This window comes from Mastacembelus armatus, chromosome 6, assembly GCF_900324485.2.
Source record: "Mastacembelus armatus chromosome 6, fMasArm1.2, whole genome shotgun sequence".
NCBI lineage: Eukaryota > Metazoa > Chordata > Actinopteri > Synbranchiformes > Mastacembelidae > Mastacembelus > Mastacembelus armatus.
Genome location: NC_046638.1, coordinates 16,403,317 through 16,422,658, shown reverse-complemented (window position 1 = coordinate 16,422,658; position 19,342 = coordinate 16,403,317). Strand labels below are relative to the sequence as shown.

At 38.1% G+C, this 19,342-nt stretch overlaps 2 protein-coding genes across 6 annotated transcripts in view; one reads left to right on the top strand and one right to left on the bottom strand.

The window, feature by feature from the left end:
* Positions 1 to 1,659: 1,659 nt before the first annotated feature.
* Positions 1,660 to 11,356, bottom strand: pnp6 (purine nucleoside phosphorylase 6). Its single transcript, XM_026310525.2, has 6 exons — positions 11,181 to 11,356; positions 6,456 to 6,619; positions 6,239 to 6,342; positions 4,564 to 4,739; positions 4,278 to 4,468; positions 1,660 to 3,837 (listed from the first exon to the last, which is right to left on the bottom strand). Exons 1-6 carry the CDS (start codon positions 11,213 to 11,215, stop codon positions 3,641 to 3,643), a joined length of 867 nt encoding a protein of 288 aa, XP_026166310.1. The 5' UTR covers positions 11,216 to 11,356; the 3' UTR covers positions 1,660 to 3,640.
* Positions 3,124 to 19,342, top strand: part of LOC113132453 (hydrocephalus-inducing protein homolog) — an 85,505-nt gene continuing 69,286 nt past the window's right edge. For 3 of the 5 annotated variants that reach the window (XM_026310520.1, XM_026310518.1, XM_026310517.1), the window contains exons 1-5: positions 12,834 to 12,950; positions 13,407 to 13,535; positions 17,229 to 17,354; positions 18,534 to 18,653; positions 18,949 to 19,083. In XM_026310520.1, coding sequence (XP_026166305.1) covers positions 13,434 to 13,535; positions 17,229 to 17,354; positions 18,534 to 18,653; positions 18,949 to 19,083 — 483 coding nt within the window. In that variant the 5' untranslated portion in view covers positions 12,834 to 12,950; positions 13,407 to 13,433. Of the gene's footprint in view, positions 3,439 to 12,833; positions 12,951 to 13,406; positions 13,536 to 17,228; positions 17,355 to 18,533; positions 18,654 to 18,948; positions 19,084 to 19,342 lie in introns of those variants that run through there. The other 2 variants (XM_026310519.2, XM_026310521.1) reach the window with 2 other exon arrangements.

Sequence of the window (19,342 nt, the reverse complement as noted above, 5' to 3'; positions counted from 1 at the left end):
CATAAATATATTGTCATTGTCAGTGTGTAATTACTGGTAAATACCAACAATTGCATTTTCGTAATCTTAGAAAGACCGGGTCTCCTTTCATAGAGGCAGCCATGTTGTTTCTACAATAGAAACAGGATGAACAAACCAAACACTGGGTCAGGGAATCAGACAGGGAATCCCATTAAGTTTGAAAGGTGGTGATATTCTTTGTTGCTCAGAAAGTTGCGTTCTGCAATCTCACCACTAGATGCCACTAAATCTCTCACATTTTACACATTTCACCCTTAAGACTAAGCTAGGCTAACTGCAGTGATATCAAATAGAAAGTAAATAAGCAGATTTTCCAAAATGTTGCACTATTTATTTACAGTTATGAGCTGAACAATTGAGGCAAAATATTCTTCATATAATATGTGACTTTCAGTGACAGTAATGTTTTGCTATCATATCAAAATAAAATGGCAAGCCAGACATGTCTGTATGCTGAATAACATTTTTTTTTCAGTGAAGCTAAGGTATTCTAGTCAATGATTAAATTCAACCAGTTGAACCAAGTTGGCACTATCATGCCTGTAGATGCATTTGCTGGACTTGACCTATGGTATCTCCTCAAAGGTGGAGCAGTAATTTTCCAGATCTGCCCTGCTGCACGCTGGTATAGTGCTGACACACTGCTGGCAGCCGACTGCTGTGAAAGTCAGCAGAGACATTCCCTTCACTAAGGCTCCTTCTTCCAGGCTTGTAAAAGTCACATTCACTAATAGGGGAACAGTGTGAGCTCAGGTACATGACAGTGCATAAGAGCAGCTTGTGTGTGTGACAGATGGAGCATGTGACGGTGTGTGACAGTGAGAGTGTAAACTCAGCAGAGTTTCCCCACTGTCTTTCAGCAGCTTCTCTTTTCACAATATAACAATCAATAGCAGGCCCTGGGATCAGTAGATATATCAACATTACATTACTGATAAGGGCTGTCGCCAGCCTGCGGGTCTGCCGACTCAAACACTTCATTCTCCTGTCTTGTTCTCTTTAGTCACTCCTAATGTCTGTCTCTACCTGTGTCTCCTTCTTCTTCCCTCCATTCAAAGCAGAAAGCAGCCGTTTGCATCCAAACACACATATCTTTTTGCTGTGCGCCTGAGTTACGAGGCATTTGTGTGTAAACACAGTCCAGCCAGAATATGTGTTGTGTTTGTGCTGTCAGCCTGCCTGGTTCATTTGTATTAATATTTCAGCTCCATAGCAGGCTGCACCTCTACATGCTGTATGTAGATAAATAATGTAACAGAAAGGAGCGGGCCACGGAACAGCCATTTCCACTTCATCTCAATCTCATAGTGAGTCTTCTGTTAGAGGTGTGTTTAGAGTGAAGGATGGAGAAGTGATGCTTAAGACAGAGTGTTGATGTCTTGATGACTTGTGTGTGTGTGTGTGTGTGTGTGTGTGTTTGGGGAGGTGTTAGTGCAGTTGGTATTACTCATACTTTAGGGACCAAAACCTGTTCACACACACACACACATTGTGGGGACTTGGCCTGCATCTTGACCCTACAATGTAAATCAGTGGATGTTAAAGTGACGACTTGGTTTGGTTACAGTTAGACAAGTAGTTGTTATGGTTAAGATGCACACAAACATGTACAAATCCCAAACACTACCAGCATCCAGACATGATTTAAAAGTTTTTATTTGAGAGTAACAAGGTATGGCATTACAGTAAAGGCATAGCAGGTTCATCATAAAAGTGAATTAGATTCTACTGAGACAAAAAGTTAAATTTGAAGGTATGTCAGTACAGAAAAACAACAGCAGTAAATGCATTCAAATGTTGTTGGAGATTATATGCTTAAGATATTTAAACAAAAACAATATAGAGAAATTGTGCATCTAAAAATAATTCACTGTATGTAGGTAACAGGTTTTGTGTTTGTGTCCGAAGCAGTTCCAGATTTTGGGTTTTGTTCGGGGTGGAATATTCCTTTAAGATTGCTATTACCATCTTGATGTTAAGGCTAATACAAACGTTCTTCGAGGTAGACTGCTGATTAAGGATTTCTCTGGCCTTTCCAGCGCTAATGAATGAAAAGGTCAAGGGAACCTGGCAGGAGTTTCTAGATCAGCACAGAAAACTGAAAACTACAGGCCCAGGTATTACAACAGTGTTGTGGTCTCTTGTGCAAATAAAACTGATTCAGCTGTAATCCACTGTGGAAAAACCTTCATACATCAGTGCTGCTTGACCAGATTAACCCTTGGCTTTAGGTATTTCTTTTCAATTGTTCTGGGCTTTTTTATAGGACTTCCTTAGATTTCTACTGACGCATCAACTGAGCTACATGTTCACTAAAATTTAAAGCTCTCCAATAGTGGGTGGGCTTTTTTTTTTTAGCTAAAACTTTACTTCCTTTTTAGAAATCCTTTTTTTGCTGGATATCAGAAAAGGATTACCACAGACAAGTCCAATTATTTCATTAATAAGATTAGATAGGTCGAATAAGTCATCTGTCTACTTAAATCATAGAAGAAATTATATAAACCTACTTTGTTTTTTAATTATGTATTTGTTGTGCTTCATTAACGATAGGCAGGCCAATAATGAATAAAACTTGGTCTCAGTTACTCTCTTAATTAGCAGCTATTATTATCTGTCAATACTGTGTAGGCTAAAGCTTAATAACAGACAATCATTAGAGGATGACGTGGAAGAAACATTTTGCTGAGAAGAACAGCATGTTAACCAGTGATCATAACTACTAACCGTACAACCATATATATAGTTGGCATGTGTTGAGTAGTCATTACTAGTCAGTGTCATAAACTGACTATAAAATTGTCTAATATTTATACAATATAAACGTCAACCATCAGAAAAGTGGGGTTTTTCATGCCGCCACAAGACCAACCAAAAGTACATGGAAAATCTCACAGCACAAATCCTGCAGTACTAGTAGAGGACAGGGCTACACAATAGGCAAATCTTTATTCCTGTTACAGTTACTGATCCAGGAGCTGGGATCCTTTAAAGAGAGGCAAGGTGTGCTGTAATTATAAGTCATCATCTTAGCTACAGCAATAATTCTGGATCAAATCTAACACCCAATAAAAGTCAATATGTCACAGAGACACCCAGTAATTGTCACTAAAATGATGCTGTCACCACATTTTTTCATTGTATTTTCCATACCTCATGATTCACAAGTTACCCGCTGAAATCTCATTTTTGCATCCTGTAGTGGTTTAACTTCTCATCTTGTTGCAGTGGCATAGAGATGTACATTACAGTAAACCATGACATCACCATTGACAGTACTTACGGGTGCATGTCTGACCACACTAACCACAGGCAAGAGTGATGCTGCAGACCAAGGGCAGCATCTTGGAGTGCAGGTTCTCCAATAGATGGGATTCATGAGAACTGGATCAACGCCTTGTTTATCAAAGTCTTGGTGTAAGTGTCTCAAAATCTTTTTTTTTCACTTTGCTCTATATCTCAAAAATATCTGACCCACTCCCTTGGTAAACCATATCAGCCAAAACTAGTTAGATGCATATAATTTTTAGTTATTCTTAAAATCGTTGATTATCTACTCACCAGTAATTTAACCTTGAAGCTGTATTTTTTTTGTGGCTACAGATTTTAGAGGCAGGTACTAGATCTTGGTGATGAAGTTTCTGATGAACGTCTGGAGGTCCTCTGTCCGGAGCGCGGTGGTCTCCAGAACTTCCTCATGGTTTGCTTTTTCATTGCTGTCATAATCTCTCACAACAATGTTGGTGATAAGGGACATAGCGAAGACACGCAAACCACAGTGGCGAGCCACCACTACCTCTGGGACTGTACTCATACCTGGCCAGAAAGAAGTTGACAGTTAATTGTGTACACAGAAATGCTAACCCCCCTTAAAGCTCCTGTACCAAGGTGGAGATAAAATCAGATTTGGTTTGGCATATTTGTGCATCAACATGAGAAAGCTATTGACATAAATCTGAAGAGCTCTCTTGGCCATTTGCATGCAGTTTTGGTTACTAACCTCAGCTCATCAGTAACTGTCCAGTCAGGTAAGCTGACTGGCTTCAATATCAGATCAAGAGCTAAAAGTAACACTTGTGTAACGCTACTAGAAATTCCTCCTGCAGGAGAAAAAATACTACAGCAAAACTCAAGTGCTGTTTGTGTCTGTCCTGATTTGAGTAATGTATTCATATTCTCTGTATAGTACAGTGTAAGAGTGGATTCCAACAACACATCAGTCTCCCTTTAAGAGAGTACTAGGGAGTTGTACTAACCTACAGCATCAGCCCCCAGTGTCTGCAGGACTTTGCACTCTGCAATGGTTTCGAATGTTGGTCCAGACAACATGCAGTAAACCCCTTGCTTCAAGAACCTGTCCAGGCCCTGCTCCTTTGCTGTTTGCTTGGCCAGAGCCCTTAAATCAGGGTCATATGCATCTGACATGCAAGGGAAACGCACTCCAAACCTAGAGAGACAATGAATGAATTAATGAAGAGGACATAATGGCACACAAGTTTCTGGCATCACTTTTACAGTCCTGACTTTGTATTTGTGCTGTACCTTTCATCGTTGTGCCCACATAACGGATTCTGCCCCGCAAATCCTGGCATGTTGATGTGATCCTTAATGAGCATGAAGTCTCCCACTTTATAGCTGCCATTGAGTGCTCCAGCTGCATTTGTCACAATCAGAGTTTTCACACCCAGCAGGAAGAAGACACGCACTGGGTATGTTACCTGAAGAGACAAACATGCTTTGGTTTAGAGACAGACACTATCACTTCTTTATTGCCCAATATATGTCAGATGGGAGTTATGAGATGGGGGTCAGATGGAAACCACAGATGAGGAAATGCATTCCATGAGAAACCAATATTTTAAATTTCCATATGTGATAAAGTCAATAGCCTCTAGGATTTTTATTTCTGTGGGTTTTGACATGTCTGAAACAATTATGGGTCTATAGTAACCTTTATGGGGCAACTGATGGCACACAAAAGACTGTTGTTTCACTGCAGTCACATCTGGAAATTGCTTTTTTATTTCACATTTCTACATTACAGCCTATGTTGCCTGTGAAAGGTTTTGCTAGTTAATGCAGAAATGTTTTATCCTCTGGCTTTGATAGGGTCAGTCCTGTCATTTTGGACCATTTCATAAAAGTTTTGCATATTATTTGGTGAATTGTGTCATAAGTGAACGCATGAAATTAAATGTAAGCATAGTACGTTGTGTTTCATTTGTAATCAAAGTGTAACTGTCAGCAGTTGGACAAGCCGTCAGTGGTGAGTTGACTTATGTTAAGTTATTTTCCAAAAGAGTCTTAATTGTCCAAACTGCCAGTATTTACATCACTTAGCTTAGAGTTATTTTTCTTTTAGTTCAGCTCAGTTTGTATAAGCTGTCTAAATTTCCAATGTGTCAAGACACACCTGACTTTCTGTTACTGTCTGTATGAAACTGGATTTTACGATTCCATGGGGTTATAAATGTCCTTTTATGCGGTGATGGCACACAACATAATAAAATAAAACCAGTATACAGTGTTTCTGCAGGCCAAAGGCCAGTGCCCTGTTGATAGACTGGAGGAGGGGTTTTTACAGTGATCATAACTAGTAAATTGTTAGCCAAAGTTGTGTGCTACTATTATGAAAAGAGGCTTGTTCCAAAGAATGTTTTTGTTCACATCCATTGTTTAAAGATTAGAGCCACACTCCCTAAAACTGTAATGTTTTTTTTTTTCAAAGTGACTGACAAAGTCAGAGTTTAAACTGCCTACTGTAGTTCATTTACCATGTATAGTATATCATTCGCATCAGCATGGTTTCAAAATGCAGAAGCGAGATGACTTGTGACAGAAACTGAGACAGAAAACTGCTCACAATGCAAGAATAATAATAATGTCTGCATCTCTGCACCACCTAGTGCACCTTTGACATTATGCGTAATTCCAGCACAATAAACAGCAAAGTAGACATGTCCAATGCATGAACTATTTATTGTCAAAAACATGTATAATATTTTTGCCAAGCTAGTGACATAGCTCTATGGATGTCAGTCATATTAAGCCCAAAATAGCACTGTGCATAAGAGCAGCCTCACACAGTTGATAGTCTTAATTCTTTTAATTAATAATAATACAGTAGTACAAAACAGTTCATCCTTAAATACCCTGAGTGTATTCACTCAGCAGCAGTAATAGCAGTAGTATAAACACTTTACATAGAATAGCTTACTTTATGCATGCTGTAGCCCTCATAGAAGTGGAATCGCCCTTTCATGCAAACGCACTCATGGTCCTCCAGCCTCCCGAACACCAGCTGACCTGCATGACCTGGAGCTGCACAGCACATGTACAGTATGAGCAGCTATAAGTATCTTTAGATACAGTGTCAAACCACTTTTCATCAGTTTGAGATCAAATGCTAACTAATGTTGACTGAGACAACCTACCAGTGCTGGTTGGGAAATGTGGGATGTCACTATAAGGAAAGTCAGTTTTGTCATCCAGCACTTCAGCCAGACCACCCAGGCCTGACCCACAAATGATGGCCACTTTGGGACGAATCTTTGTTCTCTCCAGCAGCCAGTCTGCTGTCTCCTTGTACATGTCATAGCTGTAATTGTGAACAATAGACAATATCTGATTAGTATCAAATTTTACTGAACTGTAGCTCTGATAAATCAGTTGCATATCTGGTTGATAATTACTAGTTTGATATAATCATTATCGCCAGGGAACAAACGCCAGTCAAAATGTGACTAGTGTAGAATTAAAAGTACTCATTGTCTTAAATGAGCAGGAAGTTATATGAACAAAATCACAGCAAAGAGTGTTTTAGTAATAATATATTAGGTGATCTAACCCTGCATGTCTATGGACTGTGGGAGTACACAGAGAGAACCAACGTAGACATGGGGAGAACATGCAAACTTCACACAGAACAACCCCAGGCTGGAACGGGATTTAAATCCAGAACTTTCTTCCTGTGAGATGACAATGCTAACCCCCATCCCACCGTGCCATCCTGTTTCTAAAACTCTTGCCAGGCTATTTCTCTTTGTCATTATAATATTACCCAGCATTACGTATTTTAATAAATAGTAGAAAAAAATCAGCTGGAAATCAAAAGTGGAAAGCACAGTGAACAGAATGCTGAGTAAGAGTAAGTATAAATAATACACTGTGAAAAACACTCTAATGGCCTTTACCATTTTAACTGAACCAGCCACGTTATTATTTGGGTGCAGGGATGTTAATTTGATTGGGACTGCCTGTAGGTACTTTATAATACAAGATCAGAAACATGCTGTAATTCTGGTTATGAATCTGGCTGTACAGTTGTAAGCTTCATAAGGTTCCTACTATTAAAATGTCAATACTAGTAGAATGGGAGGCACAGCCTTTAGCTATCAAGCTCCTCTCCTGTGGAACCAGCTAAAAACCTTCCTTTTTGACAAAGCTTATAGTTAGGGTTGGTTCAGGTAACCCTGTCAGGCTGTCACTTGCAGTTTCCCTACGCGTAATTCTTCAGGTGGTAATGGCAGCTTTAAGGAGACACAACAGGTGACTGCTATAACTCCTGAACTCTGTGAGTGAGTAACTTGTTAACAGAGTCATTGGTTTGGTCCCAGAATGGGGCCGAGAATGAATATCAGTAATTCTGACAGTGATTCATTAACCCATCCATCCATAGCTAAAAAACAGGGTTCAAGCCCATAACCTTAATGCTATGAGGTGACAGTGTTAATCACTTCAACCCCATACCCCCCTAAATAAACCCAAATACCTGAAATATGGCTATATCAGCAGTGATATGTAATATGTAGCCATACAAAGAAGCTCTCTTATCCAGCTGAACTATGACGACATCTCATGTGTCTGTAATTCATGTTGTCTATGAGGGTCAGTGAATTGTTCTCGAGGAGAAGAAACTAAATCATTTTCTGTTCTAATTCTTCCTCACTGCTGAATTAGCCATGAACTGACTAAACTGACAGCTAACAAATACGACAGGTGTTTAAACCATGTACATATTGACATAAACTAAACCTACAACATTATGGAACCCCAGAGGGTTCAAAATGAAATAAATAAATAGGACATTATGAAACAACTAAGTATTTGAATAAAAATACACATTATTTAACGTTTATAATATGGCCATGAAATTATAAAATAAGAAATTAAATAAATAAGGAATTCGATTACAGAATTGTTTAATTACCATCACTTGTGTTACCGGACCTGCTCCGTCTAGGGATTATTGTTCCACACGGACCTTAATCACTGTCGCACAACACATTTCAAATATGGCGCTGCGCCAGAGAGTGAAATCATCAGTAAAAGGCAGAAAATGTCCGAAGTTTGGGATCATTTCTAACTTCATTAAGATGACAACACGGTGCAATGTGTGTATTGTAAAGTAGAACTGACGAACCACAACAGCACTTTGTCAATGCTTCAACATCTGAACAGAAAACATCCAGTTTGTTCACCCAGCGGTGCAGACACAAGGTAACGTTATTTCAAGGTAACCAGTGGTTTCTATCATGTATTACACAATGGTATCGTTTAAAAATGCTAAATTTGATCTGATCACTCGATTAATCGCTGAAATATTCGGTAGAATATTGGACTCCAAAAATAATCGATAGCTGCAGCCTCTTTAAAATTCAGCTCATCATTATGATATTGTTTTAAAATGTGCTCATTATTATGAAATGTTATTTAGTTATGCTTGCTTTCACAGTTTATTGCAAAATTCTCTTTAAAAATTGCAGCAATTTTTATTTTAAAATGTCATTTTTTCAATTATGTGATTGGCTACTTGTTTGGTATCATTACTATTCCTTGTTAGCTGCTCCTTTTGGCCCTCACAGCTGTAATACTATATGCTAGCTAGGTAACATTGAGTGAGTGGAGTGGTGTTCAAGAATTTATCAGGAGATACTGTACTGACACAGCTGGACAAAATGCTTGACATAATAGTTGCTCTTCACGATGTTAGCATCAACAACGAAATGATTAGTACTTTAAGAGTAATAAAGAAATTCAAACTTTTATTGAAACAACTGAAGAACACATCTGTAAGCACTTGCTCTTGTTTTTGTTATTTGTTTTTAATTATTTGCTACTTTTATATTAAGGATGAATTTTTAATGTATATTTTTTACTGTCTTGTATTACTGACTGTAATGTTTTCCTTTGTGAAACAGGTCTCTCTTGAAAATGAGACCTTGTGTTTCAATGAGACTAACCTGTATAAATAAAGAAATAAATTTTAAAAAGCACTGTGTCCATGTTGAATCTGCCCAGGAGCAGCCATCTCCCAGTGTCTGTGTTTGACTTAACCTGAGGCATGTTCACTGGTCAACCTGCCATTACATATATCTTAAATTATAGTTTTGACTAGACCTAAATACATTACAGATATCTGAAATGTGAATCCTGTCCACCTATTGTGGCTGTGGTTGAGGAGGCCAGGGAAGTTGTAGGTGTAGCTAGGATGTTCTGCTGGAATGTTAGGTGTGCTCCAGTGTAACTAGTCCGGTCAGATTACCTGTTGACATTCACGAAAATGGCTTTTCAGGATCCATTGTTGACAAGCCAGGAAATAAACATCTTGATCCTTATATCAGTATATCAACTCAATTTCTCCTTATATTTTCAGAACAGTCTGGCCTGAACAAAATAAAAATATTAGGCCAATTCATTATGAAAAGCGCTTATTGCCTGACCACACGTGAAGAAAAAAAAAACATGCATGCTGGAATTGAAGCACTGACACTTTAACTGACGTTAAAACATATTACCCCCGACCCCACATCCACATCACTTCTTGAAAAGCTTGGTGAATGAGGGTCCCATTCCCAGTGTTAATCATGTTTTGAAAGTGACTGTTAACCCAAATTGCTGTAATCATTGTAACTATTCTGGTTAAATCTAGCAAACTGTGCTAGCCTCAAACAGCAAACCTTGTGACAAACATTCCACCTTCGTTGCCAGCACCCCTAACTAATAGTCCCATCCATCCATCCATCCATCCATCTTCTATACCCGCTTTTCCTGGTTCAGGGTCACGGGGATCTGCTGGAGCCTATCCCAGCTCTCTCTCGGGTGGAAGGCAGGGGTACACCCTGGACAGGTCACCAGTCTGTCGCAGGGCCACATATAGACACACAAAGACAGACAACCTCACACACTCACACTCCTAATAGTCCCAATGCACAGTAAATTACTTAAAGTACTCATGTACTTAACTTCTAAATAGTAATGCTTTTGCTTCTTATGCAACTGTGGACTGTATGACTTCATTTTATTTTAATCTTTATTGTAGCTTTAATCAACCTAGCCCTAAAAATAAACAACTTACATGTACCTGGAATACATTTCCATAAAGCAGGTATAATACTTTAATAAAACAAATTAAACTCCCTATTTTAGCATTTTGTTCTGGCACTGAAAACTGTATATTCCATTGGTAAGGCAATTATTAGCCAGTTATTTTAAGAATGTAAAAGCATTTATGTGCTTGAGAAAATTCTGTCATATATAGCCTGTAAAGTTGTACATTTTATGTTTTCTGTAGAATATCTGAATTGCCCAAACAGTCTAAAGTGCACTCATTTATTAGCCTGTTCACTTCAGACTGTCCCCTCTGGAGCTGTCCGTGGTACTTTGTATTCAGGTCCTGCTCAGAGAGCCGCTTGTTTACACAAATAGCGTTAGTGCACAAACAAGTCTGACAAGTCTGTGTTGTTGCTAAGCTCCTTAGTACAAGACTAGTATGTTAATAAAACCACCAAAGAGCTAATTATCAGAGATGAGTTTCCTATTGAACATAAGAGAGAAGCAGAGATTAATTATTATCACACGTAGTTAGGATTTTACACCAGAGAACGGTCATAGCACCTGTGACATACAGGATTACGTCGCAGTAAGAGGTGTCACCCATGGGAGAAGCCTCCATATGTTCCTATAATCCTTATACCGGTCGCCACGGTTCTAAAATGATTCTCAAATGTCCATATGAACATGGAAACTTCACTAACTAATTAGTTAAAGAGGCATTGTGATCTGAACACCACTGGATATCCCATAATATGATTAAACTGCAGGGTAGCCTTGACAACCATGAGACGCATTTACCCATCATGCTGCTTTATCGGTCATACCTGCACTGACTGGAGGAGGAGGACTCCGCTTCCATATCTGATGTTGATCGGGACCAATCGAGTTAGCAGACGGTGCTTGAGTTTCTGACAGGCGCTTGCCGTGATGCATTCACGGTCGTTCAGCGACTAATAAGGTCTCTGCTGCAGTGAGTGGTGTGGCGACGGTCATGGTGCGCGCCGACGTCACGGCAGATGTGGGCGGGGCCTGTGCAGACTGCCTAAGTCCAATTTTCTACTGGGCTGGACAACTCACTGATGCGAGAGAGACAAGGGTGGGAACAGAGGGCCAACAAAGAGGGAAACAGAGGCAGAAAGGAACAGAGTGTTACAAACTCAGCAAGTGATGAATACTAATGAATAAAAGACATAATCACCTGCTGCTAAATTTCGTAAACACTTAAAATCCTTATAATATGTGTATATAATATAAAGCTGTGAAAATCGTTCTTCTGTTATCTTTCTTTCTCTCTGTCTTTCTCTCTTCCTGTCGCTGTCTCTTTCTGTCTCTGGCACAGTCCACATAACAATTCAAAGTGCTGACTCATGGGGTAGAGGGAAAAAATAAAAGTGAGGGTGAAATGAAAACGAAAAGAATAAATTAACCTCCCTAACAACTACTGCCTTTGTAGCTATAGTCTGTTATATGCTTTTCCTCTCTGAGAGGTTTCATTGTCAATCAACACATCAGTAAGTCAGTAAGCTACACCTTTTCACCAGGTGACATGTTTATTTACCATAACAAACATGGGCATTGCAATTTATTTTGACTCACTTCCACATACACTGTCCTGCTGATATAAATATCAAACCTTTAATAGCATTAAATTGAGGTTAATGTAGCTCTAGATTACTAATTCCTGAAACACATCAGGTCAAATATCTATGTCAGGAACAGTCAGTCAAGGGGGATAAATAACTGGATTTGTAAAGTTGTACTTACATTTCAAATTCCTATGCATTCCTGTGCTGTCATCATGCTCACTGGGCTTTCAAATCCTTTTTCCCTTTGTAGTTCCACCAACCTTAATACACACAGACACACACACAAATCCATAACTTCTAACAGGGAAACATTAGAATAAGTTATGTCATCATCTTATCATCATCTTACAGAAATCAGCAACAAAAATGGTTAAAATTTACCTTTAAGGATCGTGGACATTTGTGTGTTGTATCAGGGGCAATTCTGGGATCAGACTTTTAGGGGTGCTCTGCTCCTAAGCAGAATGTGACATTTATACAATAGTCTATGCCCAGTGATACTTTCTCCTGACTTCATCCTTCTCTCTCCACTTCCCTCCTTCCCTACTTTCTCCCTCATCCAGCTTACTTTCTCAGCTGAACCTGGATTTTTTTCTTTGAGAAAAAAGTATATCCATCTATGTAATCTAAGTACAGATTTACAATGTAAATATACTGTCTTGTGTATTAGCATAGCCAATATATGCAATTTGATCATATTAAAAGGATACAGGACAGAGTTTCAGACCACATGGACACATAGCCCAACACAGACGCAATAGTTGTTCTTGTTTTAGTAGCAGCAGGTGTAGTTATATGTGAGTGGGCTTATTCCATCTTCCCCTGCTTTTTTGCAGGGAATTTATATAAGAGTAGAAGCCGCTGGACCAATCACTAAACAGTTTGCTGAGAGGTGACTGAAAGCGTTGCCATAGCAACAAACCACAACGAAGTTGAGCGCTTATGACAACAATGAGTGTTATGTTATCGAGCTTCATGTAAAACCACAGTTTATTCACTTACGGAGTGGTAAGACCTTTTTTTTTATTTTTGACAGTACAAGACAACGAGTTTAACCATTTAATGTGGTTTCAATGTAACGTTAAGCGGAGGAACAGGAGTGTTTATCCAGGTATATTAGACTCCATTGACTCCTATATTTCACAGCCTAGGTTACATCGAGTTGACAGGAAATCTCTGAAACGTTACCTCGGCAACGCCAAGTGTTTTCCACAGCCATTTAACAATGTATAACAGTGTAATTGTAAAGACATTAGAGGTAATTACAGTTAGCGTTATTTGGTCAGTTTAAAGTAGCTCAACTGAGCTTAAAATAATGGAAGCTGGGGTGTCTTATTGTGTAGCTAACGTTAGATAGCGTCAGGTGCAGATTTAGCGAAACAAAACTTAGCGTGCTACCTTATCTGTTAACGCTAATAGTAAAAGTTAGCCAGACATCAGCGTGTCCTTTTCTCTTTTTTACAGGTGTTTTTGCTACAAGACACATTCAAAATGACAGCCATTCAATTTCCGACCAGAACCAAGTGGTTAAAGAGCAAAGTCTCCCTGCCTTTCAATCACAAGCTTGTTCTAAAAGAGGACAAGCCAAGAAGGGTGAGGATATTATGTTTTTCCCTTTTGCCAGTTCTTGTTTATGTTTATAGTTAATCAGCTATTCGCATAGTTTTATAATGATTATAATACGGATGCTACTTCGAACAATAAACGGTCATTACTTTGCCTTCTTATAGAGCAAAAGTCACTGGCTGCTTTAAACCAATAACTAGAGCAGGTGACGAGGAAGTAGAATTTACTGAAAGTCATCCAGAGAAGAGGGATTGCCTGTCTTTATATTTTTGATTTCAACCTCAAGTCTGGTGATAGTTTATTTATTGTGATGTATTTATAAATATGATAATAGGTTAATAATATGTAACATTTGTTAATAAAGCACTACATACATTGCTGTATATCCCACAGCACAATGTTCAAAATTCTGTGGCTTGTTATCCTGGCATTTCTCCCTGGTAAATGCCAAATGATTTGCATTTAATAGAAGTCATTACCTAAAGAAAGGCCACAGTACTTTACAACATTTACAATAATGTTTACACAAGCAACTTTGTTGTCTCTAAATATTAGAACAGTTTGTAGTATGAATGCACATTGGTAGCTATTAAATATTGCATACACAGTAACCCTTCTCCTACATTTATATTTATATTTGTAACTATTTATAGACCCCCAAAGTACAATGCTCTTTTTTTTGACGAGTTTGCTAAATTACTATCTATTGTATGCATTGATTTTGATTGTATTGTTTTAGTGGGTGACTTTAACATTCATGTTGATAACCTCAAAGATACAAGTGCAAATGAACTCTTGAACATCCTGGACAACTTTGGGCTTTCTCAGCATGTAACAGATCCAACACACATCAAGGGACACATACTGGATCTAATAATTTCTAAAGGTCTTAATATTTCTGAGGTGGTGGTGACCGATGTTGCTCTTTCTGATCATTACTGTGATCAGAAAGATTTTTTTTAAAACAACCACCCCTGCTGTTTTGAACACAGGTGAAACAGAGGTAGTCAAAAAGCGGAATATTAATGAGAAGAGCTGTGCATTATTTATTCAGGTTTTTGCACCATCACCAACCATGCCATCAGCCCCTGTTGATGATCTTGTAAGAAGTTTCAGTTCCAAAGTTATGACTGTTATTGATTCCATTGCCCCAATTAGGATCAAGGTATTGTCAGCAAGAAAAAAGTCAAAGTCACCTTGGAGAAAAGCCACAGTGGTTAAAATTCAGAAAAGAATATGCAGACAAGCAGAACGCAAGTAGCGAAAAACCAAACTCCAGGTTCATTTCGACTTGTACAAAGAGAGTCTTCACAACTATAACCAAAAACTAAAAAATGCAAGGCAATCATTTTTCTCAGAGGTTATCAATAGAAACAGCAATAATGCCCGCACATAGTTTTCTGTTGTAAACAGACACACAAACCCAGCACCCTCTCTTCCTTCTGAACTGCTGTCCAAAAAGTCATGCAATGATTTTGCAGCCTTTTTCACAGACAAAATATCAAAGATAAGACAAACTATCTCTAGCTGCAGTCCTAGGAACATGACAATATCACCTGTGCCTCCTTGTTCTCCAGTGAATCTAGAACATTTTGATCTCCTTGATCACAGAGCTCTGGCAGAAACGCTTCTACAATTAAAATCTACATCATGCTGCCTTGATATTTTACGAACACATTTTTTAAAAAATGTTTTTAACAGCTTAGCTCCAGATATATTGCAGATTGTCAATAGTTCTCTTCAGTCAGGGCAGTTTCCCCAGGCCTTAAAAACTGCTGTCATAAAACCTCTTCTTAAAAAGCCTAATCTAGATGCTTCAGCAGTAAGTAACTACAGGCCAATATCAAATCTTCCATTTTTGGGAAAAATAATTGAAAAAGTAGTTTCTCAACAAATTCACAGATTTATGGTGCAAAACAATCTTTTTAATGCACTTCAGTCTGGATTTCCCGCACACCACAGCACCGAGACTGCACTTATTAATATTTTAAATGATTTACATTTAAATAATGATGAATCCAAAACCTCTGCTTTAGTACACCTGGATCTCAGTGCTGCATTTGACACAGTTGATCATGACGTGCTGCTTGATAGACTAGAAGCGTGGGTGGGAGTTACAGGCTCAGTGTTAAATTGGCTAAAATCTTACTTACAAGATAGAGACTATTTTGTCTCACTTGGTAACTATGAGTCTGAGCGAACAAAAATGAAATGTGGGGTTCCTCAGGGGTCTATTCTTGGTCCTCTCTTATTCAATATCTACATGCTGCCCCTTGCTCAGATTATGGAATACTACAACATTGACTACCATACCTATGCAGATGACACCCAACTTTATATATCAGTATCATCTCATGATTATAGTCCTCTAATTTCATTATGTGTGTGTATTAATCAAGTCAAAGAATGGATGCGCCAGAATTTTCTCCAGCTCAATACAGACAAGACAGAAGTGATTGTTTTTGGCCCCAAAAATGAAAGGTTAAAGGTCATTGCTCACCTTGACTCCATGTCATTGAAAGCTACAAATCAAGCCAGAAACCTGGGTGTAATCATTGACTCAGACCTGAATTTTAACAACCACATAAAATCCATCACTAAATCTTCCTATTACCACCTGAAAAACATTGCTAGAATAAAAGGTTTTCTGTCTAAACAAGATGCAGAAAAACTTGTTCACGCATTTATTTTCAGTAGGTTAGATTATTGTAATGGCTTGTTCACAGGTCTTAGCAAAAAGTCAATCAGGCAGCTGCAGCTAATCCAGAATGCTGCTGCCAGAGTCCTTACAAACACCAAGAAACTGGACCATATCTCACCAGTTCTTAGATCACTACACTGGCTTCCCGTTAGTCAAAGGATAGATTTTAAAATCTTATTGCTAGTTTATAAAGCACTAAATGGTTGTGGACCAAAATATATTCAAGATGTATTAGTTCCCTATGAGGTTTCCAGACCCCTCAGGTCATCTGGGACAGGTCTACTGTGTGTTCCCAGAACCAGAACCAAACAAAGTGAAGCAGCATTCAGTCACTATGCTCCTCACTTGTGGAACAAACTTCCTGAACACCTGGGGTCTGCTGAAACTGTCAGCTCATTCAAATCAGGACTGAAAACACTGTTGTTTATTGCTGCCTTCGAATAATTGTTGATCCTTGTTTTCTTAATGTGCTTTTATGTCTTATTTTAATTTACTTTACTTGATTTAAATTTATTTTATGTTAAATGTGTTTATTTTTAAATGCTCTTTTCAATGCTTTTAATGTAATTATATGCCTTGTAAAGCACTTTGAATTGTGTAGTGTATGAAAGGTGCTATACAAATAAATTTGCCTTTGCCTTTACATTATTCATGTAGATGTTTAGCTAAAATTCATTTCTGAATCTAATTTGAAATAGTAATAAGTGCAATTAGATGTTTCTCTGATCCTAGCATACTGATAACAAGGTGCCAGAGGAATGTTTGGAGAAAATGACAAAATCCTTCATATGTTGGAAGGGAGAATATCAATACTATTTGAGTTTATGAAATCAATTGATGCTTATGTTCGTCTATGTATTTGATGCAGGCTTCTGTACATATGTGTCAGCTGGCAGCTTTAAGTTAACAGTCTACAGTTGTCATTATAATTTTGATGTGGTGCCTCATCGGTTGATTTAAAAGACAGGAAATGCAAGTATGCAATTAACATACTAAACTGAGTTTCCGTGTGTTTGCAGGTGACTCCATCTCTTTACACCCAGGAGATGTTACAGTCCACAGAGGAACGCCTTGCTAAGACCAAGGAGATGTACCCACCTCGTATCCTGGAGCTGCTTGACATGAGCAAGTCTACACATCACAAAGTAAACTCCATTACCCACCAAATGAAACTAAACTTACAAGAGAAAATCTACAAAAAATGTTTGTAGATGGCGCAATAATAGAAAAGGAACTGGTTAAACATGCCACAGGGGTATTTGAACTGAAGCATATATTTGCGACAACACCTTAATTGACAGTGACAACAAAAAATGAACAAAAATGCAGTTTGTTCTTAGAACTGCTGTCTTCAAACATGCCTCAGCTGATACTCTCAGCTATGTGAGAATACAATCCTGGGGAGTCCATATAACGTTTTGCATCTCAAAACAAACAAAAAATGTAAAAAATTATTTTGACAAGTTTTTTCACTGCAAAGTCTGCAATAAACTACAGAGAACTGTATCTTCCATTTATCATACTTAATGTAACAAAAGTTAGGTTTGATCCATATGGGATGAACTAACATGCATTTATAAATGTATCTAAATAAAAACAACTGAATGTGTTGAGACCAAAAAAGATAATGCATTCAAACTTGTTTTACTATTCATCACTCAGAGCATGTGCTGTCTACTAAGGTCATTTACATTGTACCAAAGTTGCTTCTCCTTAGTCAGCAGGCACTAATTGATGGGCAGAGGGCAACCAATGTGACTAAGTGCTCTGTACTCTTAAGAGTCAGAATTTAACTGGAGCTTGGAGCAAAAATGTCATTAAAGTTTGTGCACTCATCACAATTAGGATTTTTGCAAGTCACCTCTTTTACATTTTTTTTTATTGACTTGTGATATATGCAAATGTGAATGAGAATGTGGGTAATAATTGGAGCAATGACCAACAGGGTATTTTTAGGTCATCCCTAAAACATACAGTTGTTTTTACACTATGATTTGAAGTGATACAATGACTGAACATATTATAAAATCTTAACAAATTACAAGCTGGATAAGAAAACATAATAACTAGAAATAATTCGAATGTAATGTTAGATATAATTTTGTAAGTAATATGGACTGTACGGGATTATCCTTAACCAAATGTACACATTACAATACGTCACAAGGAGTACTCCTTACCAGTTCAGTGGCTCTGAAGTGACCTTTGATTGGGCTTGAAACTTTAAAATAGGATTACTTATATAATTATTTTTAGGGATAGACATGCTATAATCAGTGTTATTTTAACAGTGTGTATGGGTGTGTGTATATTTGTGTTTTCAGTTGTCCATGATAGATATGGACCGGGCTCTGTTCCAGCCCTACCCATCTGAGCTGGTTTTTCAGAACTTCACTCCTGCAGAAACCTACAAGTTACCATTGGTCCTCATCAACATTGACAAGGTGTGTGACTAAGGGATGAATAATAAAACCATTTACATTATCAGCGTAGCAGAAATAATAGATCTGTTTGAATAGCTTTGAAGTTACTGCTAAGTATTCACAATGTATGTGGGTTTTGTGTGAGGAGTAGAGAATTATTAGAAAAGGTCATGGAGGATTGGAGGATATTTGTACAAGAAACCATCAAGTAATAATGAATAAACCATCATGTGTGCTGTATCTGTTGCTGTGTGGGGTTTGTAGATAAAGTTCATGTGATTTTTTTTTTTGTTTGTTTTTGTTTTTTTTGGTCAAGGTTTCACGACAGGTGAAACTTGAGCTCCGTGACTCAGAGTATTTCCATGTGGTTGGTCCAGATGAGCCAGGTAGCAAGGTTGCACCAGGAATGACTGCTACTTTCACTGTCTTATTCACCCCACAGGAGAACAAGGTACCAGACACAGAGGGGAGTCTGACTGCTTATTAGAATAATCATACACAGATGGCAAGGTTCAGAAAGCACAGTGATATATCAGGCTAATTTAAGAGGCTGGTAATAGAATTTAGACTAGATGATTAGATTAAACTGTAATCAGACCCGTAGGGAAGCAGTGAATAGGGTGTGGGTAAGAATGTGAAGTTAGTGAACATAAATAAGTACTCCTACTTAATACCATAACAAAAATATATAGACTACATTGGGTGATAGT